Here is a 25,509-nt window from a genome sequence, read left to right as displayed (position 1 = left end):
TAGGATCCTACAATTGCTTGACACATGGAGTCTTGGCTTGTTCATGTGTTTGTCACGTGGGATTGATCCATCCAGCTATATTTTGGTTCTTTATCCCGTCTTTCGAATTAAGCAATTATCTTTCTAAAAGTCGCAATTTCATAAGTTAATTCATTTTACTTTGAATATAGGAGTTGTTATAAGTAAAATTTGAGAAAAAAAAATTAATTATATGAAAAATCCTTCAAGAAGTCATGCATGAATATCTTGTTGGACATCTAAGTTATATTTGTACTGATTTTTCATATAATTATATAAAAAACAAGAATTTTAAGAAACAATCCGTTTTAGAGCAGATTTGAGCTTTCATGCTCACTTTTTGAGAGAATAAAAATAACAAAAAACTTGGAGGAAGTTTTTTTTTTAAAATAAAATAAAATTGAGGTCTTAAATTTTCATGTAATATTATTTTTATTAGGAGTACCTGTTACCTCTTCTATGCAGTATATCTTTCTGGATGTGAAATCACTTTTATTAGATGCCTATCATTTTACTAAGTCGTTTCAAATAAAATTATTGTTTGTTTTTAAAAGAAAAACTGAAATAAAATTCAGAATGAAAAGAAAAAGTGATGACCAAAATGGAACAAGATGTACATGGACATGATAATTAATGTTCCATTTTACTAGCAATAATTTTCAAATAAAAATAACTTCGACTTATCCCTCTAAGTATATTTATTATCCAACTATTGGCTTTAGCCTAACAAGACCTTTTTTATCAGGACATAACCAGACACGATTACAACACAATTGGGAAGTATGAATACACTCACTATCCACTATTGGGACAGCAGTAACATTAGGATTAGTATTTTCTACTGTGACTTTAGCTTTCATGATCTCAACTCCGATTAACTCCGGCCACTCATACGGCACCGTTTCTCCTGGTCTTCTACAATCGTCACCAGAGCAATAACATTTGAAACAAGGAGGGTATTTCTCAGCGGCCATAAATTGAGAAAAAAATAAAAAACCAAAAGAAAAAATTAGAATTATTATTTTCTCCATTTTTTTTTGTTATGTTACTCAAATGGTAAAGGAACTTAAGCTTTATAGGGAGGCTAAAATCTAGTTACAACATAGTTTATTAACATGTTCACATCTATTACTAATTCAATTTTCTGATTTTGTATTAGATAATTGAGTCATAAAGCTATTTTTGACTATCTTCATAAAGTATTCTACAATTAGTTTCGAAGATAAGATGTTCTTTTAAGTGCATTCCATAGAGTTTGATTTTTATAGGGAAAAATGTATGAAATATATTCAAACTTTGATCGAAATAATTGTAATAATATTGAACTTTGGAAAGAATCTTTTACCCCTCTACATTATTTAATTAAAGGTATATATGTGACCACGTGAACATCATAAATATTGCATCATTATAAATAGTAATGTGTCCACGTGGACATATATATATATCTTTAAAATACACTATTAAATAGTGCATAGGGGTAAAAGGTCCTCCATAAAGTTTGGTATCGTAACAACAATTTCAGCCAAAGTTAGAATATTTTTCAGATCCTTTTTCCATTTTTATAAGGAATTGTTTTCTTTTGATATTTTTACTAAATCCAAATGGGAGTATTTTTTTTATATATAACCGTACTGAATTTAATTTGATATGATATTGATATAATATAATATAATATAATATATATATATATATTATTTTTTTATTTTTTTAAAATCGAACCGAACCTGAATCTATCAAAGAATTTGAATGCTATAATCTTCTATATTAATCAACTTAGCTACATTTTTTTATATTACCCAAATTACACAAAGTCGCATCTAATTTTTATCTAATAATTAATACTCCAACAGAATTTTCTAAAAATATTAATCTAGAAAACCATTATGTAATAGAAATGTTAGATTTGATAGTTTAGAATAAAGATGATTCTAAATTTCTAGCTACCAGTACATATACTATAATAAGAAATCTGAGTTATTTATTGAAGAATAGACTATAGTTTTTAACTACTTTTATACAATCTTATCAAATATCAAACCACTATTTTAGTCTTTCAAAAGTTTGGGTTTTATGTTGTCAAAGACTTATTTTTTAAACACTAAAACATAGGTCCATAGTTTAGGTGAACATCATTTATTGAAGAGAATTTAGAACCTAAACTTTTGCTCAATATGTTTATTTGTCTTTCAAAGTGCCATTTCCATGATGTATAATAAGTTTTCCTCTTTTGAACTTGAAGACTTTTTTTTGTTCCATCCGATGTCCGATACATATATTAGAACTCAACTAATTCATATAGTAAAGCCCGACTAATTCAGATTTGTGTTGCATCTCCATTCGAAAGGAAGCGCTTCCTATTAAAAAACTTTTCATACTCAGGATTCGAAGTCGGGACCTCTGGTTAAAGGAGGAACAATCCATTGCAGCAGTTGCACTACATTCATTGGTGGTTGAACTTAAAACTTACATACACATAAAATATGGAAAACTTTTGTGGAATACCTGCTACCTCCCACTAGCACATATATCAAATATTTCTATTCACCAACAGTTAGACATATGACAATCAATCACCTAGTGTTTTTGCGTGTACTGAAATTTAAATATGAAATCTTGTAATTTCCAACTTATTTCATTGATCACTAGCCCACACACCTGGGTGCCCAAATCCACCTTTACAGTTCCACAATTAGATTAAATGAGATGTATAAGAACAGTGAAATGACAGTTTAAACAAAAACTCTTTATGATTAAGATAGTTAAATATCATTTTTTAAAGTAATATAACTAAACTAAAACATACATGTAACTAACTAGATCCAGCCACCAGTCATTTGTTTCCACCTATAACATCATAAAATTGTGTGCCAACCACCATTCCTATTTTTAGGTAAAACTAAAAACTAAAAACTGAAAACCTTAACATAACCAAAAAAAAAAAGAGGTTAGCTATGAGTCACGTGCATGCATGGTTGTTGAATGTTTAAGCTTTATCTTCCATTCAAAATAACATAACCTACCTATTTTGGCATCCACAATATAAACCTCAACAAGATCAACCATAAAGGGGAAGAAATTTTTTTTTTAAAAAAGGGAATTATTGTTTTTTCTTATTGCTTGTACTTCTATTTTTCGAGATTGAGTTGGTATTCAGTCTACTTCTAAATAAGTACTCCGCGTAACAAAGATGGTGAGTGAAGTGGTTCCAATTCCTTTAAGAGTTGAAAGCTTGGCTAAAGGTGGAATCCAAGTCATTCCTAAAGAGTATGTGAGGCCACAAGAAGAGTTAAATGGTATAGGAAACATCTTTGAGGATGAGAAGAAAGATGAAGGACCTCAAGTACCGACGATTAATCTAAAAGAAATTGACTCAGAGGACAAGGAAATTCGCGAAAAATGCCACCAGGAGTTGAAGAAAGCAGCTGTGGAGTGGGGTGTCATGCACCTCGTTAACCATGGGATATCGGATGAGTTAATAGATCGTGTCAAGGTTGCTGGAGGTACCTTTTTTGATCTACCTGTTGAAGAGAAGGAGAAGTATGCTAATGATCAAGCTTCTGGTAATGTCCAAGGCTATGGCAGCAAGCTAGCAAATAGTGCTTGTGGTCAGCTTGAGTGGGAGGATTACTTCTTTCATTGTGTTTTCCCTGAGGACAAGCGCGACTTGGCCATCTGGCCTAAAACCCCTGCTGACTACATGTAAGCTTCTTTACATAGTTTCATGATTGCAGAGTTTTCAATCTTCTCTTTTTTGACAATGGTGGTGTCCGGGCTCGCTTGCGTGTTGCCTCGACTAATCGACCGAGGCCTACTACCTCCACCAACATAGGTGAAGGTGAAGGTAGATAACCAACTGAGCTACTAAGATTCCTTAAGCTAAACATTTCTGTTTTGCAGTCCAGCAACAAGTGAATATGCCAAGCAGATCAGGAACCTAGCAACAAAGATTTTTGCAGTGCTTTCGATTGGGTTGGGATTGGAAGAAGGAAGACTAGAAAAGGAAGTTGGAGGCATGGAAGACCTGCTGCTTCAAATGAAGATTAACTACTACCCCAAATGTCCCCAACCAGAACTAGCACTTGGCGTTGAAGCTCATACTGATGTGAGTGCACTGACTTTCATCCTCCACAATATGGTGCCTGGCTTGCAACTCTTTTGTGAAGGGAAGTGGGTAACTGCAAAGTGTGTGCCTAATTCCATAATTATGCACATTGGGGATACCATTGAAATCCTAAGCAATGGAAAGTACAAGAGCATTCTTCACAGAGGGGTTGTGAACAAAGAGAAAGTAAGGATTTCATGGGCTATTTTCTGTGAGCCTCCAAAGGAGAAGATTATGCTTAAGCCCCTACCTGAGACTGTCACCGAGGCTGAGCCATCTCAATTCCCACCTCGCACCTTTGCACAGCATATGGCACACAAGCTTTTCAAGAAGGATGAAAACGATGCTGCTGCTGAACAAACAGTATTCAAGAAGGATGATCAGGATTCTGCTGCTGTACACAAAGCCTCCGAAAAGGATGATCGCGATATTGTTGCGGAGCACATAGTCCTCAAGGAGGACAAACAGGATTCTGCTGTTGAACAGAAAGCCTTCAAGAAGGTTGATCAGGATGTTGTTGCTGAGCACAAAGTTCTCAAGGAGGACGAGCAGGATGCAGTTGCTGAGCTCAAAGTTTTCAAGAAGGATGATCAGGATGTTGTTACTGAGCATAAAGTCCTCAAGGATGTTCCTGCTAAAGAATCTAAATAGTTTCTCTTGGTTGTCATACTCCGATGGTTGTTTATTTGTTGATCCCCTATTTTATGTCCTCCGCGGTGTCTTTATTTAATAAGCATATCAACAAAATTTCAAGCAATATCACCCCTTTGTATATGAGCAACACAACACCCTGTGGATTCTTTAATCAATAAAAACACAATTATTTTAGCGAAATAACTATCATTTGTTCAAATACACACACATTGGAGAGTAGAGTGACCCTCAACTTGGTGCAGAAACTTAATGAAGTTGATCACAGCAGTAAAAGAATGTATGCTTACATGTTGAACAGAAAATTTCATCATTCACATTCAATTTGTGCCCGCAAGGGTTTATTTGAAAAGAAAGCTTCTAAGTTGTAAGTGAATAGCTCTTCAAGTGCTTTAAAAGACTCTGGAGTCATAACAGCAGCATGTGGAGACAGCACCACATTATCCAACCCAAACAATTCTTTTGGTACATGAGGTTCATTTTCATAAACATCAAGACCAGCACCGCCAATCTCACCTCTCTTCAGAAACTGAACCAATTCCTCCTCATCAATGAGTGCCCCTCGTCCAACATTTATGACAATACCTTCCTTCCCAAGGGCAGTCAGCACTTCTTTGCCAACTATGTGGTGTGTTTCTTTTGTTAAAGCACAACAAAGAATTAGAACATCACTGTTGATTGCAAGATCATGAATATTAGAATGGAAAGGAAACGAAACATTGGGCTTCATCCTCTTTGAGGTGTATGCAATGCTGCAGCCAAACGCCTCAAGTCTTTTACCAATCCTCGAACCAATGCTCCCTAAACCTACAATGCCCACTCGCTTTCCACCAACCTGTGTAAAAATACATGTTAAGTACAATGTCATCTTGCCAGTTCCCACAACTCCTTTACCGGCTTCAGTAGCACTTCTGTAAAATGACATAGAAACCATATACAAGAATGTCTTTTTTCTACTTAAGATGAAAACTTTGTCCCCTCTATATTTACTCTTTGTATAGACTCTTCCAAAACCACATTCAACTATAATAGGTGGAGAACGAACTTAAGATTGGTGCCAACAATTCATTGAGGAACAAACAACTTGCTAAATTAAGAAGTCAACAAAAAGTGAAGGAAGACTTCAAATGAAAAATACTTAGTGAAATCCTATAGGTGGAGTTTGGAGAAAGTAGGGTATACAATGACCTTACCTTTAACTCGTGAAGGTAGAGAGAAATTGTTTCCGAAAGGCACTTGGTCCAATTGTTCCAAGTTTCTTCTTTTGAAAAGTTTCAATCTTTGATCATTAATCAAAACAAATCATAGGAGGCATTGGACAAATCAAGAAGCTATCTTTAATGCATATTCCATCTGTTTTCAGATCAAGAGAGTCAAACTGTATGAACTTAAATGTATATTTTCATCATAATAATATAAAAAGAATTACAATGTATAATATTTTTTTTATAGTTCGACTTAAAATGTTGAATTAATCAAAATTAGTTTAGCTCAATATATCAGTCAAATTGATTCAAAGTGAAACATGACGAGTAAAAGTGCATAAAAAATAAACAGAATCTAGTAATATGAACATGTTTTAGAACAAAATTGACCTTAGAACCGAGGGGGAAGTTTCCTTTAACAGGCCAAGAGCCAGCACGAACAAAACGGTCAGCAACAGATACACGACGGAGGACGTCAATCAATAGACCGACAGCGAAGTCAGCGGCATCCTCGGAGAACGAATCTCCGGCGCCAGTGACGCGGATGCCACGGCGGCGACACTCGGCGAGGTCAAAATGGTTATATCCGGCGCTACTACCCACGATGCACTCCAAATTAGGGTACTTATCCAGGGTCTCCGACGTGACCGGAGTAGGACCAAAACAGAGCATGACCCGAACCGAGCCGGAAAGGGGTAGAAGTGATGGGTCGGATTCGTCAAGCGGATCGAAAACCCGGTACCGGGTTTGTAGTTTGGATAAGAACGGATTTCCATATCTCGGATAGCGATGGACGAGAAGTAGCCGGAGATTGGTGGTTTCCGGCGATTGATACTGATTGGAAGAAGCCATGTTCTAATTTTCTTGGAGTGCGTATTGAATTACTGCTCAAATTTTCAGAGTCAACCAATGATATGTTAATAAAACTAACTCAAACGGATAAAACCTTTGCCAAAACTTGTCTCTTTTTTTCCCCGGAAAAATTACCTAAATATACAACTTATATAACATATTTTCTAAATTTCCTACTATTTGAAAAAAATCATAAAAATTTCTGTTCTAGAATACATTTACGCAATATACGTCACTTTACGCGATATATATCAGCACATTGAGTAATGTATTCGAAATTGAGACGCGATGTATCGGAACGTTAAGAGATGTAACCATAATCGGGACGCGATATATTGGAACGTTTTAGGATGTATTCAGATTCCATCACATTTAAGGGATTTTTGTAATTTGAAAAAAAATAGAAATAAGATGTAATTAGGTCTTAACACTAAGATTTGTGAAATTCTTTTATTTTTTTATTTAAATCAAAAGTTTCAATCACATCAATTTCACGTACAATAATATAAATTTTTTGCAATGTTATGTGTCAATAATAAATTGATATAGTTGAATAAAGTTCGTGTAGGTTTTTAGCCAAGCAGCCTGAACAAAATAAGATATCACTTTTTCCAATTATTATCTCCACTAAATATAAATAAAAAAATAAAATAGAGACATTGAGCAATCCATCAATAAAATTGTGGACATAATTAATATTAAAAAATAGGTGGAAATTTGGGAAAACATCAAAAGTACATCAATATTTAAGGGGACTATGTAATACTTCATATAAAATAAAGGGAAAAAGGATAAATATACCCCGAACTATCGTAAATGGTATGCAAATATCCTCCGTCATACTTTTGGGACATTGGTGCCCATGCCGTCCTAAAACTAGAGCATATATACCCTTTTTACTAATGGACATACACGTGTCATAATCTTATCCACCGATCGATATTTATTAAATATTGGATCGACGGATATGATTGGGCCACGTGTCCCTATTTAATCTTCCGTTAGAGTGAATGACATATATGCTCTAGTTTTTGGATGATAGGGCATCAATGTCCCCAAAGTATGACAGAGAGTATCTGCATATTATTTACGATAGTTCGGGGATATATTTATCTTTTTTCCCTAAAATAAAGATGACTTTAAGTCTTAACTATAAGGTAAAGGAATTATTTTTGGGCTTTTTCACATTTCTTGTGGTTTGCAGCTTAAACAAGAAGATGTACATGGGCATCAAGCATGACAATTCATGTTCCAATTTAGGGAAAAGACAAAAATTTCCTTCTGAACTTATATTAAAAAGTCATCTACACGCTTAATCTATGTTGTGTTCTGATATGAAAAATTGATCTACTTTCTTTATAACTTAGGAATAGATCTTCCAGGAGTTCTCACTGAAAATACAAACTCTAGCAACAGCTAAGAACAAAGATAACGCTATCAAGTCCTACAACTGTTTTTGAGCAATATTCCGTTGAGAGAGGCTTTTGCTTTTTGAAAATTTTATTTGCAAAAACTTGTGTGTGATAATGGAGAACAGACATATTATAGGATGAACACAAACACACAAAACAATCTCATTGGCTGAGGGTCTGCTGTACAGTGGGAGCCGCACACCAACCATAGCAGGCTTTTTAGACAGCTGTAGCGTTTCTGTGCGGAATTCTCAGTCTCGTCAGGAATCAGGTCCAAAGTTTGTTCAATCATCAAAACTTAGACATGAGTTAAAATAACACTACAATTATTTTCGGGAAATAGCTATTATTTGTTCTTACACACAAACATCATATCTTCTCATGTTCAGCATGTTTCTCTACATGTTGAACAGAAAAATTCATCAGTCATATTCGATTTGTGCCTGCAAGGGTTTATTTGAAAAGAAAGCTTGTATGTTGTAAGTGAATAGTTCTTCAAGTGCTTCAAAAGACTCTGGAGTTGAAACAGCAATATGTGGAGCAGCACCGCGTTATCCAACACAAACAGTTCTTTTGGTACATAAGGTTCATTTTCATAAACATCAAGACCAGCACCACCAATCTCACCTCTCTTCAGAAACTGAACCAATTCCTTCTCATCAACGAGTGCCCCACGTCCAACATTTATAACAATGCCTTCTTTCCCGAGTGCAGTTAGCACCTCTTTGCCAACTATGTGGTGTGTTTCTTTTGTTAAAGAACAACAAAGGATTAGAACATCACTGTTGATTGCAAGATCATGAATATTAGAATGGAAACGAAACGGAACATTGGGCTTCATCCTCTTTGAAGTGTATGCAATGCTGCAACCAAAGGCTTCAAGTCTTTTACTGATCCTCGAACCAATGCTTCCTAAACCTACAATGCCCACTCGTTTTCCACCAACCTGTGAAAAAAAACAAAAAAATTGCTCTTTACTACAGTGCATCACCAGAATTTAGGTTGGTGCCAACAATTCGTACCCTTACCCTTACCTCGTGGAGTATACAAAGATCTTATCCTTACCTCTTGCAGTAGAAAGGTTGTTTTCAAAAGATGTCAGCTCATATCAAAGCAGATTTAAAAGGAGAAAACAAAAATAAAGAAGACATTGTGAATAATAGGGAAAACATTTTAAAACATACAGACGATAATTGACATTTTGCAAATATATGCTTTCTTTAGAAACTAAAATGTTGTTTTTTATTATTATTATCAGCAGCTCACAATCCAAGAAAAACATTGTTAACGTGCCTATATCTTTTTAGGATAAGAGAGTAACACACTGTTAAAGTTTCAATCTTTGATCATTAATCAAAACAAATCCTAAGACGCAATGGACAAATCAAGAAACTATTTTTAATACATACTTTATCCGTTCACTTTTACTTGTGACATTTCACTTCTCCAAACTCAAATTGTATAGACTTTGACCAATATATTAAGAATAATTATCTTATAAAAAATCTAAATTAGCTTATCTCCAAATATAAGTCAAATTGAATTGACTCTCATACCAACAAGGGTTGTGGTGAAGTGGTACATACTCTCCATCCTTAATCAATGGTTTCAAATTCGACTCCTTCATTCTTAATCAAAGGTCTCGAATTTGAGTCGCTTTGAATACAGAGTTATCTTTGTTAGAAAGCGTTTTACACTCAATATGAGACTTCACGTAACAAGTAAAAATGAATGGAATTTAATATATAAAAAAGAAGTTTCTAGATACGGAGTTACTTTGTTAGGAAACACTTTATCCTCAATGTGGACTTCTCGGTGAACCAGAAGTGGGAAACCAAAAATGAATTGACTCCCGAGAGTGTAAGTCGAGAAGTGAAACGGGACAAGTAAAAATGAATAGAATCTCGTGATAATGAGCAATTGAGCATATTTTATACTAACAAAACTTACCTTAGAACCGAGGGGGAATTTCCCTTTAATAGGCCAAGAGCCAGCACGAACAAATCGATCTGCAGCAGAGACACGGCGGAGGACGCCAATCAATAGGCCGACGGCGAAATCAGCGACATTATCGGAGAACGAATTTCCAGCTGTGGTGACGCGAATGCCACGGCGGCGACACTCGGCGAGGTCAAAATGGTCAAAGCCAGCGCTAGTACCGACGATGCACTCCAAATTAGGGTACTTATCCAGGGTGTCCGAGGTGACCGGAGTAGAACCTATACAGAGCATGATCCGAACCGACCCGGAAAGGGGTAGAAGTGATGGGTCGGATTCGTCAAGCGGGTCGAGTACCCGGTACAGGGTTTTTAGTTTGGGCAAGAACGTGTTTCCATATTTTGGAGAGCGATGGAAGATAAGCAGTCGGAGATCGGTGGTTTCCGGCGATTGATGCTGCTCGGAAGAAGCCATGTTCTATCAGTTCCAATTTAATTGATTTAATTGGAGTTCGTATTGTGAGCCTCCCAACAATTTTGTACAATAATATGAGTTGTAGTTAGGCGATCGGAGTGTTTCCGATCTCGAATTCGAATTATGGATATAAAAAAAATTCAATTTAAAATACAATTCAAATTTAATCAGATTTAAATACGTCCGGCCAACCTCGAATGAGAAATTAAACTGTGTGAGGTTGAAAAGAAATTTATTTAACTTGATGAGCTAAAATTGAGGCGCCAACTACTTTATGACATTTTTATTAATGATGGTAGCCGGTAGGGGCGTTTGATAGTTGGTTTAAGCTACACCATGTATATATTAATTTACCATGTTTGATTTGTAAATGGTATAAAAGTTTATAAAATTTAATTGATAGATTTTTAAATGTCATATAAAATCTCAGAGTAAATTAGAGAGTGCTTTGATTAAATTACGAATTACTAAAGATTAATAATGTGAAGAGACAGAGAAGGATATATTATTTATGTTTTCCTTGAACTTTGTTTCCCCATTCGTTTCCTTAATTTCTACCTAATTAGCCAAGGGAAAAAAAAAGTTATTAGTAGAAGTATTTGCAACTCATTAATATTTCAATTTGTTGAATTTCAATATTTGTAAACATTACTCTTATTAAATACTGGATTTTAGTATTTTAATTTTAACATGAAATGGAGGGAGTAGCCAAGAAAAATAAAAGTTTTTAATGTGTTCTTCAATATTGTTTCTGTAAATAATTAATAATAGAGTTTTTTTTTTTATAAAAAAAAATAAAATAAATGAGTTATACAAAATAGGGATGAAAAAAAGTGGTCAATATCACAAAGAATTATGAGTTACCGTTTATACCCAAATAAATATTGATCTTCAACTTGATCAACTCTGGCCATTCATATGGAGTTGGATCTCCTGGTTGTTTACAACCATTGCCAGTACAATCACAACCTTGATCACAAGGAGGGTATTTTATAGCAGCCATAGATTGAGAAAGAAATAAAAAACCAAAAGAAAAAAGAATTATTATTTTCTCCATTTTTTTGTTATGTTACTCAAATGAAGGAACTTCAGCTTTATAGGGATGCTAGGATACCTACATTATTATATGGTCAAATATTTTATTTCCTTTATTGAATTATTTCATTGAGTTTTTTTTCCTTTGTTGTAACGTTTTTCCAGATTTGTACATATAGTACGTGCCAAATCTTTTATGGCTCTTGAAATGAAGAATATGTAATTTATGTATATCCTTTTTACAAAGAAGCACTCCCTTCGTTTCATATTAATTAATTGATCCTGGTTGACTTGACATATTTCTTTTAAAAAATTTAATTAGAGGTGTATTTTACTAAATTAACCTTATTAATAATATACTTTGAAACTCTAAACTTGATTATCACTATTTTATATAATTATTTAATTCTAAGGGTAGATAGGAAAAAGAATCAGAATAAAATTCTCTTAATTTCATAAACTGAACAAGTAAATTGAAATAACTATTTTTAGTAAAAGGCCCGAGTAATATGAAATGGAGAAAGTACAGAAAATAAAATACGAGATGCACATTAGACACACAAGATGCATGTTAGACACACATGTTGAGCACGAGATGCACGTTAGACGCACCAACACACGATATGCACGTTAGCCGCTCTAGATGCACATGTTGTGCACAAAATACATTAGGACACTTCCCTAATAACACATCCACCCTATCAATTTTAATTACAACTTCCCTTAATATCCTCAAATTTTCCAATTTAGAGGATTCTTCAAAGAACCCCTACTTATCAAATTCGGCCAAATGGATGTCAACATGCCTTAATTTTTCCATTTTCCAAAAAGTACATGGTAACAACATAGAGTTGGCATCACAATTCACAATTGAAGTTTCAAGATTGGGAAGATGTGATTCCGGATGAAAATCAAATTTATGTGTATGAAGTGTGAGGTACTTCAGGTGAATTAGTGGTTGTAATGTAGCTGACGACAGACAGCCCACTTGATGAGAACTTAAGTCCAAGACCTTAACAAGTCTCAATTTACTACACTGACGGTAGGGATTCCAATTTACTCCATTCGTCATTATCAGTGACCTCAAGTGTTGGTTGAAAGTTTTTCGTGTTTTGGATCTCAGAGATGCAAACTTGGAAAGGTCATTACCGTAATTGAAGCTCGCTCGACTTTCCTTCCATTCAGAAGGTTGAAACTGGATATAATGCCCCTTTAATGCCAGCATAAACTTCTCTTATCTACTCCTCTCTAAGCAAAAGTGAAGCACCACATCATGAACCTGACTGTCTTTGACCTTACCGTTATATTTTCTCTTTGAAACCATTACCACATTACTGTGGATGAGATCCATCAAGTAACCTTCCTATGTCTCTTCCATTAGTCTTCCAAATTCAATGTTCTACACGAAACCTTCTGCTATCCATAAACTTATCAATTTAGACACTGGAATTTTTGCGTCCTTCGAAAACATCCCCATGTAAAGAAGGCATGGTCTTAAATGGTTAGGTAAGTTATCATAACTTAAATGCATAACTGACCGACTGTATCCTTCAGATTCACCATGAGAGGAAATAAGAGAATTTTCAACCACATCTCACCAAGAGGCTTCCGTTTTCTTACTTTTGATTATTCCAGCAACCCAGACAACCACTAGAGGCAATCCTTTGCATCTTTTCACAACGGCTAGACTCATATCTTGTAGTTCGGGTGGGAAACCTTCCTGCTGAAATAATTTTTTTTGCAACAATTGGCAACTCTCTTCTGGTGTGAGAAATGGAAGGATATACAGATCAATATGCTCCAATGAAAACGACCATCCAACAAGAATATTCAATTCAGGTCTGATAATATCAAACGTTTAGGCCCCTGAAGCTGCTATAGTGTAGGATATATAGAAGGAGAATACTATCTTTAGAGAATACTCAAGTTTTATATAGGCTACTTAAGGCCACTTGAGATGATTTCAATCATCAACTCCATCTCTATTTATACTACTAATAATGTAAATCAAAGGTCTTGCACAAATACCTAGATACATGTATCACAATTTATTAGATACATGTATTATGGAATTCTAAAAGACTTCTTAAAAAACTAAGAGACAATTTTGAAAGACTAAACATTAATGTGGATGCATTAATTCCAACACTCCTCCTTAATGCATTTGCTTTGACAACTCCAATGCCTTCTCGAAGATACCAAAACTTTTCTCTTGAAAGTGTTTTGGTGAAGATGTCAGCAAGTTGTTCTCCTGTCTGACAATAATTTCAATTGAATTTCACCTTTCTCTTGTGCTTTTGAATATCTCCTTCTTGATTGAGTTTGGTTTTGTAAATCCACTTTAGACTTGCAACTTCTCTTTCTTTGGGTATACTCACACACACACAAGTATTATTTTGCCAAGGCTTTCTTCCAAACATCATGCTTTATTGCCTCTTCATAATTTTCTTTCTCAACACCGGTAAAGTTGTATCTTTGATAAATGTCACTCAACATTTTTGTTCCTCTTGGAGGTGATTCTTCATCATTTGAATCTAAGATTTCTCCCCTTTGAGGGATATCTTCCTCTTCCTCATCCTCTTCTTGATTTGACACATCTAAAGATATGATAGAAATATTCTCTACCTTAATCTCAANATACATGTATTATGAAATTCTAAAAGACTTCTTAAAAAACTAAGAGACAATTTTGGAAGACTAAACATTAATGTGGATGCATTAATTCCAACACTCCCCCTTAATGCATTTGCTTTGACAACTCCAATGCCTTCTTGAAGATACCAAAACTTTTCTCTTGGAAGTGCTTTGGTAAAGATGTCAGCAAGTTGTTCTCCTGTCTGACAATAATTTCAATTGAATTTCACCTTTCTCTTGTGCTTTTGAATATCTCCTTCTTGATTGAGTTTGGTTTTGTAAATCCACTTTAGACTTACAACTTCTCTTTCTTTGGGTATACTCACACACACCCAAGTATTATTTTTCTCAATCATCTGAATTTTTTTTGCCAAGGCTTTCTTCCAAACATCATGCTTTATTGCCTCTTCATAATTTTCTTTCTCAACACCGGTAAAGTTGTATCTTTGATAAATGTCACTCCACATTTTTGTTCCTCTTGGAGGTGGTTCTTCATCATTTGAATCTAAGATTTCTCCCCTTTGAGGGATATCTTCCTCTTCCTCTTCTTGATTTGACACATCTAAAGATATGATAGAAATATTCTCTACCTTAATCTCAGTATGTATCTCAGGAAGGCTTTGCACCATGTCTTTTTGCTTGAGAAGCTTCAAACCATAAAAATTCAAGTGACAAAATCTTTTACACCAAAGCCATGAATCATCTAAAACTTCATTTTTGAATGCATTGTACTGAAATTGTAAAGGAAATTTTCTTTTTGTCATCTTTACTTCAACAATGACTTGATTTGGCTCAATTTTATCATAAATCTTGCAATAATTATCTCTAAACACAAGAGAATAACCATTTTCCATGAATTGACCAACACTAAGCAAATTTTCTTCCAAGTCAGAAACATAAAGCACATCATGAATTTGCTTACCGCTCCCTTTTATTTTGATCGAAATGGTACCTTTACCTTTTGCATCAACTAAGGCTTCATTCCCCATTCTCACTTTAGTAGTGATGCTACTATTAATTGAGAGAAAAACTTTTTCATCTCCAGTCATGTGATTGCTACAACCACTATCAATATACCATTCATTGCTTTTTGCTGAAACATCAAATTGAGAAGCAAAGAAAAGATTTTCTTCCATTTTTTTCTCCTGTTCTTCACAGAAATTTGTTTGCTCCTGTTGCTTGTGCCAACAATCATTCTCAATGTGGCCAAATTTTTTACAAAATTTACATTGGGGCTTGCCTTTGTGCCAACATTTTTCTGCATTGTGATTAGTCCTTTTGCAAATTTTACAAAAAAGACTAGTACTTTTCTCACCTGCTTTTTCAACCTTCTTAGAAGAATCATTATGATCCTGCTTTTTTTTTGGATTGTAATTCTTTTTTTGTTGATTTTTTGAGATATTTTGAGATTTCTCATTGGTTCTAGATTGGAAAGCCGTCTTTTTGGGTTGATCTTCATGAAAAAATCTTCGTATCTCCTGTGCACGAAATGATCCAACTAGCTCTTTGATAGAAAGCTTTGAAAGATCTTTCGTCTCCTCAGTGATAGCAACAATGTACTCATACTTTTTTGTGACACTAATTAGAATCTTTTCCACAACTTGTTGGTCATAAATTGTATCACCGTGATTTCTCATTTCATTAACAATATTCATGACTCTTGTGCAATATTCATCTATTTTTTCAGATTCTATCATCTTCAAGTTTTGAAACTCTCTTCTAAGAGTTTGAAGATTTATAGTGCGTACCTTTTCGTCACCATACACCTCTGTTTCTAGAGTCTCCTAAGCTTTTTTTGCAGTCTCACAAGTAGCATTTTTTGCAAAATATGCTCTTGAGACTCCCATTTGGATTTTGCTCAAGGCTTTTACGACTTGACGATACTTAGCCTCAAGATTTTTCATCTCTGCTACTGAAAGTTCACCATCGTTTTCTGGCTCTTCATAGCCATGTACAACAATAGTCCACAAAGCTTCAACTTTTAGATGTGTTCTCATTCTTATCTTCCAGTATTCAAAATCATTTCAATCAAAAAATGGAGTAAGAACAACTGAAGAATCAACACCTTCATTTGTTTTGGATGCCATAATTTTTCTTCAGCTAACCCCATATTAAGAGCGAAAACCTGCTCTGATACCAATTTGTAGGAAATATAGAAGGAGAATACTATCTTTAGAGAATGCTCAAGTTTTATATAAGCTACTTAAGGCCACTTCAGATGATTACAATCATCAACTACATCTCTATTTATACTACTAATAATGTAAATCAAAGGTCTTGCACAAATACCTAGATACATGTATCACAATTTATTAGATACATGTATTACAAAATTCTAAAAGACTTCTTGAAAAACTAATAAACAATTTTGGAAGACTAAACATTAATGTGGATGCATTAATTCCAACATATAGATGGTGCAAGCATAGGTGATTACAATAATACCCTTTCGTATTGCAACGATAAAAATGACGATACAATCATCATTATTTTTAGAGAAAGAACCCAAGGGAGATTGACATAATGTTTACACCGTCATCAGTTGTTGCCAATATGACATCGTTTGCACCACCAAACAGTTATGTACACACCTTGTACATGGCAATATGGGCATGAAGAGACATGCTGACTAATGTGTCATTTGCATTACCCAACACATTTGCATCATGAACAAAGTTTCCAACAGTAGTGCTTAAAATATGTGTGTCATTGCCTGACTCATCAAATGGTGGATTGGTAGACCAACCCAAAATAAAGTCTATGAAGAAATGCAAAGGATTTCATATCAAATATAGTAAAATCTCACTAAATTACAACAATTTTGTAGTTTTCAGCTATTCAGAATAGCTGCAACCTACTATTATTACAGAAGCAAACATAAAAGATTGTCAGTTATTCCAATTTAACAGATATTGGAATTCTTACAACATACTTGTTAGAGATCCATGATAAAGCTCCTTGAACAAAGCGATCGGTGATTAATCCCGTTTGGGTAAATGATACTGAATATGTTGCCTGTTGGTTTACCTGGGTGAAGACAAGGGTGGCGGGCTCAACAACTACATCGACTCCTTGAATTTGAGTGATGTTAACGGTGTAAGTTGAGCTTGCATCACCAACGTTTGTAACCGTTCTTGTATAATTCTGAGTCTGTGGTCCAAGTATAATGGAGAAAGAAGGATAGTTCAGTTCTGCCTCGGATATACTTGATTGTAGTGAACACTTGATAGTTTGTTGCACAAGGAGTTCAATATCTTTATCCTTGTAGCCTAGACCACATAGATATTGGATGTAGTTCTCAACTTTGATGTCATAAATAAGTCCGGGATCACTTGCTTTTGATGGATTTACATGGCCGGCACCAGTGGCAAAAATATCAGCAGGTAGATCCCTTTGATCAAGGATGGGTTGACCTTCGAGGTTGAATTGATCAGCTGTAGTCATTATCGCGGATTTAATAGCAGCTGGTGACCAATCAGGGTGTGCACTTTTAAGCAGAGCTGCAATGCCACTAAGGTGAGGACAGGACATTGAGGTTCCTGAGATGATGTTAAATGTCAAATCAGTGCCAGTTTTGTTCTCTACCGAGATGGGCCATGCTGCAAGGACGTTCACTCCAGGACCGATAATGTCCGGTTTGACTATGCCTGGACTTGCCAAATTAGGACCCCTGGAGGAAAAAGATGATACAGACGGTGAATTCTTAAAGCCAAATCTTGTGCCTTTGAAAAGGATTCCAGCCGAGGGCGTGGAGGTTGAGTTTATGTATGCTTTAATACTTTGTCCAGCAGTATAACCCACGTGTGTCGCAGGAAGAACATGAGCATCAGCAAATGTGCCATCTCCGTCAATCTCTAGGTTGGCAAGAATCATGGCAGCACCACCGGCATCCTTTACTGTCTGGCTTTTCTCAAGTCTTGCTACACCGCCACCTCTGTCACACACGACAACCTTGCCTTTGACATCGGTGTTATTAAGGGATCCTGATGAACAGAGTGCAGCTTCTTGATCGGACAGGCCAGGGTATACCAAGGGCAATAAAGTATGAGGAAAACTCGTGGGCTGAAATGCCGATTCACCATCATATTCTTGTCCGTTCCCTAGCACAGCTGTTGCCACTATCTTCCTATCATGGGTGCTGGCGCCAACTGTGAGAATCCAAGGGGCCTCATTAGATAATGTAGAATTCAACGGACCTTCATTACCAGCAGAAGCGCTCACAAAAATACCCTTTTGCATTGCAGCAAACGCCCCAGTGGCAATACTATCTTCATAAAACGGATCAGAAAATCCTCCGATGGAGAGAGATAGCACGTCAACACCGTCGTCTATTGCAGCATCTAATGCAGCCAATATATCAACATCTGAACAACCTTCTGTACACACCTTGTACATAGCAATGTGAGCAAGAGGGGCCATACCAGCTGCTGTGCCATTGGCATTGCCAAACAAACTTGCATCATCGACAAAGTTACCAGCTGCCGTACTTGAAGTATGTGTACCATGACCTTCATCATCAAAAGGTGGATCACTTGAACCACTCACCAAATTCCTCGCGCCAATGATCTTCTTGTTACACGTCACATTTCCTGTGAACTCACATTTCCCTTTCCACTTTGCCGGTGGAGATGGCATGTTCTCATCACTAAAAGATGGATGACTCGGAGTAATCCCAGTGTCTAGAACCCCAATAATCACACCCTTACCATAATTTGATTCTTGCCAGAACCTCATATTCCGATACAACCCCAAGAAGTTTGGAGTATGCGTTGTATGCAAAGCTAAAATCTTCTCAACCCTCGCGGACACAAAACCATCTTTCTTTTCCATTTCTTTTACCTCCTCAGCTGACAATCTGGCCGCAAAGCCAATAGCCACATGGTGATAGGAGTGAATAATGCGCGATGGCCCCTCTGTACCAGCCAACACTTCCGGTAAAAAGGAGTTGTAGTAGCTTTCTAGATCAACCGAGTTAGCAAGAATTCGGGCATCTGGCTTGTTTACATGAACAAGGTAAGTTTGCAATGCAGTTGAACGTTGCGCAACTGTCAAATGCAAACTCAACAAGAAAGCAATAGAGAAAATAAAAATGTAAGTCATGGTTGATCTTTGGCTATGGATGATCTAAGTTTAATTTAAGGAACATATTATATATAGTATACACTATGAACAGAGGAAAAAATAATGTTATAAACTAATATAGGAAAACAAAAACATAGGTAATTTCTAAGTGAGCCGGCTTAGGAATAAAATTGTTGTATTTATTTCTAAAGTATTTATTAAGGGAGAAACATCATAAGAAGTAAATTACAACAATATTGGATTATTTGGAAACTATAATTGATATCGTCGCCAAAGGCGATAATTCTGGTGTTTGTTTATGTAAGAAAAATATTATATTGGAAAAATAATATTGGATATTTCTCAACTCCAATATAGTCCAACAAGATTTTCTAATTGTTGTATTCATAGTTAGTCATGCATAGATTATGTATTAATTATTTCATTGGTTGATTAAATTCGTATTATCAGCTCAACTCAGTGTTACAACAACAACAATATACTTAGTATAATCCCACAAGTGGAGTAAAGTCTGGGGAGGATAGAGTGTACGCAAACATTACTCCTACATTGAGAAGGTCATAAAAGAAAGACGAAATAAATAAATAGTAATGTACCTGTTGTATGGAGGAAATAAGTAGTTAACGAATGAGTACTCATTAATTGAAGCTGTTAATTCCATCAAAATTACATGTAACTAATGGAAGTAGCTATTTGTTTTTCTTTTATCTAATCTATTATGGAAGTAGCTTAGCTTTTTTTTCTATGAACTTATGAACTAAACCTCATGTTTATTCTACAGTAAAAAATACAATGAAATGGGCTTAACATATGAAAAATCAGCCCTGCTTCTTACAAGTCTCTCAGATGCAGAATCTAATTCTTGAACTTGAGTTTTTCAGAAGGATATATACTATCTACTCGACGTCCATTTTGTCCATGCCCATACGAGAAATCTCTGCCACGAATCTTCTTACTTTGAGTTCGTTTACTGTTGGCTTCACTGCCTTCCTCCTGTTTGTTTCTCCTACGACTGTTATATGTAAATGGCACAAGAATTATGGTGTGACCAAATAGAGAAGATCGAGCAATAAATTGCTAACAAAAGTGTGTGAAATACAAACCTGAAATGCAGTAACAGATACAAAACACCAACAAGTGCAGTGCCTCTAGCAACTGTTTTTAGCAATGGCCTCTGTCGACGTTTGTCTTTTAATTCACCAGCATCTGTTTCTTGACTTCCCTTTGAAGCATTTTGCTCCAAAGCATGTGAAACTTTATGCTTTCTGTCACCCTATTTAACAATAAGAAACGAAAAAATGCCAATGTGATTGAAAGGTGAATTCTTGAAAATACTAATGGAAAATGAGTCGGAGTTCAAGAAGATTCATGCTGAAGAATACTTACATCATCTCCTGAAAGTGTTGGTTCACATACTTCATTTGCATCACCTGAACCGTAGACAGAGCAGGAGCAGGGGTGCCCTTTTTCGATATGTTCACAACAATTTGCAGAAGTAATGGAATTCCGATCCATGTTCACACCATCCAAAGTCATGGATGGTTCACATGTACTACTGACAACCTCAGAAACAAATTTGAGATACTGTGAATCACCATCACATCCTTCACTTCTGTCAACTAAAGACACATTCTTAAGATTATTTTTACATGCAGCAGTATCAAGACAAACCATATCTTTACTTCTTCCAACCTCGATATCTACATCTGGATCAAAGTAATTTGAGTTATATCTATGCAATGAAACAATTTTATCTGTAAGAGGCCGTGCGGAAGCAGATAGCGGTTCATCTGAACTGAGATATGTGAGCTCACTGAGACTGGCAGAAATTTTAGGCTTTACCACAGAAGGTTCCTTAGTATCATGAAAAACAAGTTCAGTAGTTGCAACATTCCATGCTTCATGACTTGCAGATAAATCCTTATGCTGCCGATCAGCCTCATTTTCCAGCAAGGAACCAGACGTTTCTTCTGTTAAACATTCGTCTGCATCAAATTGGTCATCAAAATCCAAAGCATGCACCCGACCTAGTACAGAGCTCATGCTAGTGGTTGATGAAACTTCTGCGTCTTCATTATCAGAATATTTATGCTGATGTCCATTCTGGAAAGTCCCTTTACCGGAATTTGGTCTATGAGAATCAATTGCCATAAATAAGTTCAAAATATTATCTTCACCTTCCCGCAAAACAGGCGTACTACCATCAGTTCCACCAATAATTGAATCTGAGAATGATAAGTAGTTGGAAATACAACTACCTTCCATTTCGTTATCATACATAGAATCTCCAACAATTGACTCATCATTTTCCGCATTAAGGTTACTATAATCAAAGTGTATCTTATCATTGGGACTAATATATTTCCCTCCATTTCCTAGAGAAGTTCTGTTTTTCTCTCTTCCATTCTTGCTAACAGCTGAATATTCACCAATAGAATTGTCTGCATCTGAATCTGTGGCATTACCATCTTCAAGCTGATTCATAGATGAGCAACAAGACTCTTCTCCCACAAATTTGCTCTCAGCCTCATCAGACTCTTCAGATGAAGAATCATAGTTTGCTTCAGAGACTGTGATTTTATTTCTCTATCGCATTCATAAGGATATATTAGCATCTCTCAGATAAAGAGTGTAAACATTTTTATTATAAGGAGAAAGAAAATAGTGTAATATTTCCAACTAATGGTGCATTTAACATACCTCCGTAAGTTTTGATCTTGTTGCTTTATATGAGTAATAACCAGAAGAACTTGAAAGGCTGCCCTGTGATGTCTCCAAGCTTCTTCGAATGCCACCCACCATATTTTTTGGCATGACTACCGTAGAGGTCACCAAGTCGAAGTCAGGAACCTAAGGCATATAAACAGGTTTATAGCAGAAGTAAAGGAAGTACAAGAGTTCTACCGCAACCCAGAGAACATAATAACCAGCCAAAGAAGCAGAAGCTATCCAGAAGTAAGTGAACTGTGTAACTGGATAAAAAAAGGAAATGAAAAATGTCTGCAAGAAGATTTTTACCTTCAATTGTTTGGAACGGGCCTTATTTGAGAGTGCCCTTAAGCAAATGCAAACTTTCCGAATGTTCTTTTTCTCAACGACATCTGATGGGGAGAAGAGATCAATACCATTTAATCCCAGTATTTTGCAGATCTGCCAAAACCAGGGATTATAAGGTTTGTCCCCTTTTATCGGTCTCATTAAGGGGTTTTCTCCCCCTCATAAATAGTAGTATCATTATTTTGCCATTGAAACAGAACCAAATCAGAAGAACTTACCTTCAAAAATGAGTCAACATTAGAATATGGCATATATCTTCCACTGCATCTCCGCGATCCAAGTGGTTCATACTTCATATGTCTTAGCTCTCCGCACTTTGCCAATAGCATATTCCATAATTCTTTGGCAACTTCAAACCTACACAGGTCATCTTTTCCAGATGTTAAAATACAAGGCCATATCCCTCTGGTAAAACTGCAATCTTCAGAGCATAAAGTGATCTTATACTCCAGATTAGAGAAGATCAGAACGTACATTCAACAAAGGTGCAAGTAATGGAAAAAATAAGAGAAAGTAGTTTGAAATGGTTTGGTCATGTCCTAAGTAAGTCTTCAAACGCAACAATCCATATATGTAAGTATGTGGAGACATGATTGCCATTGAAGGTGTTAAAAGCGGCAGGTAGACAAAAAAATTCTTTGACAGAAGTTGTTCCAAAAGACATACGATCTCTATTAATTTGGCAGACTTGAAGAATATTAACACAATTAAAGTAAGATATCTATACAAGGCAATACCAATAAACTGGAATCAAGATTCAATCATTGTTGGTGCACTTAAAATTAGACCTGGAGTTGTTAGTAGTTTTTTTAGTTTTAATTGGGATTTCTATGCTAGTGAAAGGATAAATGTGAGATTTAGAGAATTCCTATTTTAAGCACCTGTAGTTTGTCTTAAATATGAGTGAAATAGGTCTAAACATAGAGGAGATTAGATAAAGGATTCAATCCAATTACTTTGGAAGTGAGTCCTGAATCTTTGCTGCATCATTGCAGCTTCAAGGGATCCTAAGTTTCCATACACTAAGAACCATTGATTCTTAGGTGAAGTAATACAACGGCCAGTTGAAAACACGGGACAAGATCTAGTACAGGCGTAAGGGTTGATTAAGCATGCATGGATTAATACTTCTCTACACCGCATAGAATCTCAATTTCCAGGAGCACACAAAATGATGGAAGCGGAGCCCTCCCCATTGGATAAAATGAAGAAACAAATGTTAATGTTCCCTTTGTTGTTTTCCTAATATTGGTAGTTGAGATTTAAGAAGCAATAGAATGTTTCAACACAACAAGGAGAACTTTAAGGACTTAAAAGGGCTTACTTTGTGCCATATGTTCTTTTGAGGTAAGGAAAAATAATTATTAGGATAGGCTTGATAGAACAACAAGAATATCACACAATTCCAAGTGTACATACATGATTTTAACACCATATTCGAGAATCAATAGATTGATTTTTATCTTCTATTGGTAGCTAAAAATAAAAACTTGAAAAATAATTCAGTTTTGATTCCAAAACAAGAAAATATAACAAAGTAGACGCAAAAGTAATACAAAGTCTCCATAATCAACGTGTTCTTAGTTTAATCCCACTAACTGCAATAAAGTTTTTTCCTTATCAAACACAACATTAACAAGACAAACTGGATACAAGCAACATCAAATTAAGCCAAAAACGAAAAAAAAAAATGTAACAGTGTCAAGGTGCAATTAGTCACAGCATTATAAGCAATCTTGTTCGGGCCAGCTAGTGTGCACCTCGACTAATTCCACAGATACCTACCACCTCCCACCAGCACCCAATACCAATTGAAACCATCATTGAAACACCAAAACAGTTGGAAAATCTCTACTTAGAAACTTCAACAAAAAATGAAAAATTCTACCTTTACCATAAAAACATCAGTAAAACCCAAGAGAAGACAATGGGGAAAAGGGAAAAAACTTACAAAAGATCTCCATCAGCAAGCAAATCAGAAATATGTAAGTGCCCATCCAATCTCATTTTCAACACTTCCCCAAGCCATATTCTTGTTTGAGTCTGAAAAAATAAAAATAAAAAATTAACCACAAATTTCAAAAAATTCCCAAAAAAGCAAAAAAGCAAAAAAGACGAAAGTCAATTCACCTGCAAGAACACATCATCAAGTTCACGGAAACTAGATTCAGCTGAAGATTTTGAAAGATCACCACTGTAGCCGCCCATTTTTGTTTTTGAATCAGTCAAAAATAAGTGAACAAAATCACTACAGTGACATAATTTCAAAGTGAAAGCTTTAGGTATTTGACATTAATGGTGAAATTTAATATGAGGATGGCGTAGCAGACGCGTATTTAAATTTTAGGGCAGATAAATAGTTATAGTTCTTGTGGACTGTGTTTTACTTTTTTAGATCAGAAGAAAATTCAGTCACTTTTTCCTAATTTCCTGGTATGTTTGAAAGTAGACAAAATTTAAAATAACATCACAATCTTTATGGGTCCACAATTTTTAAATTTTTTTTGTTTTTTAGGTAGGTGTGAGTTGTGATGAGATAATTTTTGGCGTAATTCAGTGCAAACAAGTGATAGGATTGTATCTAACGTGATATACTATTTTTATATAGATAGAAAAATTTGATGTAATTCAGTGCGAACGAGTAATAGGATTATATTTGATATGATATACTATTTTTATATAGATAATGTTACGTAGATGTATTCCGATGTTTTGGTTGTTCAATCATGTCATGAACAATATTTTTTTAAAAAAAATTGATTCGTGTTTAAATTGTTTTTTTTTTTGGTTCATCCTGGTGTAAAAAGCTATTTAAGTTTAGATGTTTTAATATAACAAATAATTGAGCTAAGAAAAAGGCTTTGTACGAGGGGAGGAAAGTTTATGAGTTAATTACTTAGATACATATTAATTTGCAATATTATGTATCTTACCAGATTTTGGTGCATCGAAATACGTTCAATTACGTTTAGATATATGAATCTAAAATACATGATGTCAAAAATAGGTGTAATTTGTTCTAAATACATTGTATCCAAGTGGATTT

General features: G+C 35.3%; 5 protein-coding genes across 5 annotated transcripts; 1 reads left to right on the top strand and 4 right to left on the bottom strand.

The window, feature by feature from the left end:
• Positions 1-3,086: 3,086 nt before the first annotated feature.
• On the top strand, positions 3,087-4,960 carry LOC125841259 (leucoanthocyanidin dioxygenase). Its single transcript, XM_049520347.1, has 2 exons — positions 3,087-3,720; positions 3,919-4,960. The coding sequence occupies exons 1-2, from the start codon at positions 3,209-3,211 to the stop codon at positions 4,772-4,774; spliced, it is 1,368 nt and encodes a 455-aa protein (XP_049376304.1). The 5' UTR covers positions 3,087-3,208; the 3' UTR covers positions 4,775-4,960.
• A 27-nt stretch (positions 4,961-4,987) lies between these two features.
• LOC125841260 (glyoxylate/hydroxypyruvate reductase HPR3-like) lies at positions 4,988-6,920 on the bottom strand. The gene is made up of 2 exons (XM_049520348.1): positions 6,370-6,920; positions 4,988-5,609 (listed from the first exon to the last, which is right to left on the bottom strand). Exons 1-2 carry the CDS (start codon positions 6,829-6,831, stop codon positions 5,085-5,087), a joined length of 987 nt encoding a protein of 328 aa, XP_049376305.1. The 5' UTR covers positions 6,832-6,920; the 3' UTR covers positions 4,988-5,084.
• A 1,563-nt stretch (positions 6,921-8,483) lies between these two features.
• On the bottom strand, positions 8,484-10,788 carry LOC125841261 (glyoxylate/hydroxypyruvate reductase HPR3-like). The gene is given in 3 exon segments (XM_049520349.1): positions 8,484-8,784; positions 8,787-9,189; positions 10,194-10,788. Coding segments are annotated over 3 exon segments (984 nt in total). The 5' UTR covers positions 10,656-10,788; the 3' UTR covers positions 8,484-8,665.
• A 6,428-nt stretch (positions 10,789-17,216) lies between these two features.
• Positions 17,217-19,418, bottom strand: LOC125841957 (subtilisin-like protease). The gene has a single exon (XM_049521146.1). The coding sequence runs from the start codon at positions 19,152-19,154 to the stop codon at positions 17,217-17,219; it is 1,938 nt and encodes a 645-aa protein (XP_049377103.1). The 5' UTR covers positions 19,155-19,418.
• A 605-nt stretch (positions 19,419-20,023) lies between these two features.
• Positions 20,024-24,869, bottom strand: LOC125842384 (uncharacterized). The gene is made up of 8 exons (XM_049521670.1): positions 24,594-24,869; positions 24,415-24,506; positions 22,682-22,820; positions 22,425-22,556; positions 22,107-22,256; positions 20,793-21,992; positions 20,510-20,679; positions 20,024-20,418 (listed from the first exon to the last, which is right to left on the bottom strand). Exons 1-8 carry the CDS (start codon positions 24,669-24,671, stop codon positions 20,262-20,264), a joined length of 2,118 nt encoding a protein of 705 aa, XP_049377627.1. The 5' UTR covers positions 24,672-24,869; the 3' UTR covers positions 20,024-20,261.
• Positions 24,870-25,509: the final 640 nt, after the last annotated feature.

This window comes from Solanum stenotomum, chromosome 10 (genome assembly GCF_019186545.1).
Source record: "Solanum stenotomum isolate F172 chromosome 10, ASM1918654v1, whole genome shotgun sequence".
NCBI classification, from domain to species: domain Eukaryota; kingdom Viridiplantae; phylum Streptophyta; class Magnoliopsida; order Solanales; family Solanaceae; genus Solanum; species Solanum stenotomum.
Note: the sequence above shows the minus strand (reverse complement) of the source record. Positions and strands in the feature narration are given on the sequence as shown.

Excerpts from the sequence above, each read along its gene's own strand:
- LOC125841259 (XM_049520347.1), top strand. The coding sequence starts at position 3,209 with ATGGTGAGTGAAGTGGTTCCAATTCCTTTAAGAGTTGAAAGCTTGGCT. Across the intron at positions 3,721-3,918 it reads AAAACCCCTGCTGACTACAT|TCCAGCAACAAGTGAATATG; the intron begins GTAAGCTTCTTT and ends TCTGTTTTGCAG.
- LOC125841260 (XM_049520348.1), bottom strand. The coding sequence starts at position 6,831 with ATGGCTTCTTCCAATCAGTATCAATCGCCGGAAACCACCAATCTCCGG. Across the intron at positions 5,610-6,369 it reads ACTTCCCCCTCGGTTCTAAG|GTTGGTGGAAAGCGAGTGGG; the intron begins GTCAATTTTGTT and ends ATTTTTACACAG.
- LOC125842384 (XM_049521670.1), bottom strand. The coding sequence starts at position 24,671 with ATGGGCGGCTACAGTGGTGATCTTTCAAAATCTTCAGCTGAATCTAGT. Across the intron at positions 22,821-24,414 it reads CTTGCTGATGGAGATCTTTT|GTTTGAAGTTGCCAAAGAAT; the intron begins GTAAGTTTTTTC and ends TGACCTGTGTAG. Across the intron at positions 20,419-20,509 it reads TATCTGTTACTGCATTTCAG|TCGTAGGAGAAACAAACAGG; the intron begins GTTTGTATTTCA and ends TACATATAACAG.
- LOC125841957 (XM_049521146.1), bottom strand. The coding sequence starts at position 19,154 with ATGGAAAAGAAAGATGGTTTTGTGTCCGCGAGGGTTGAGAAGATTTTA.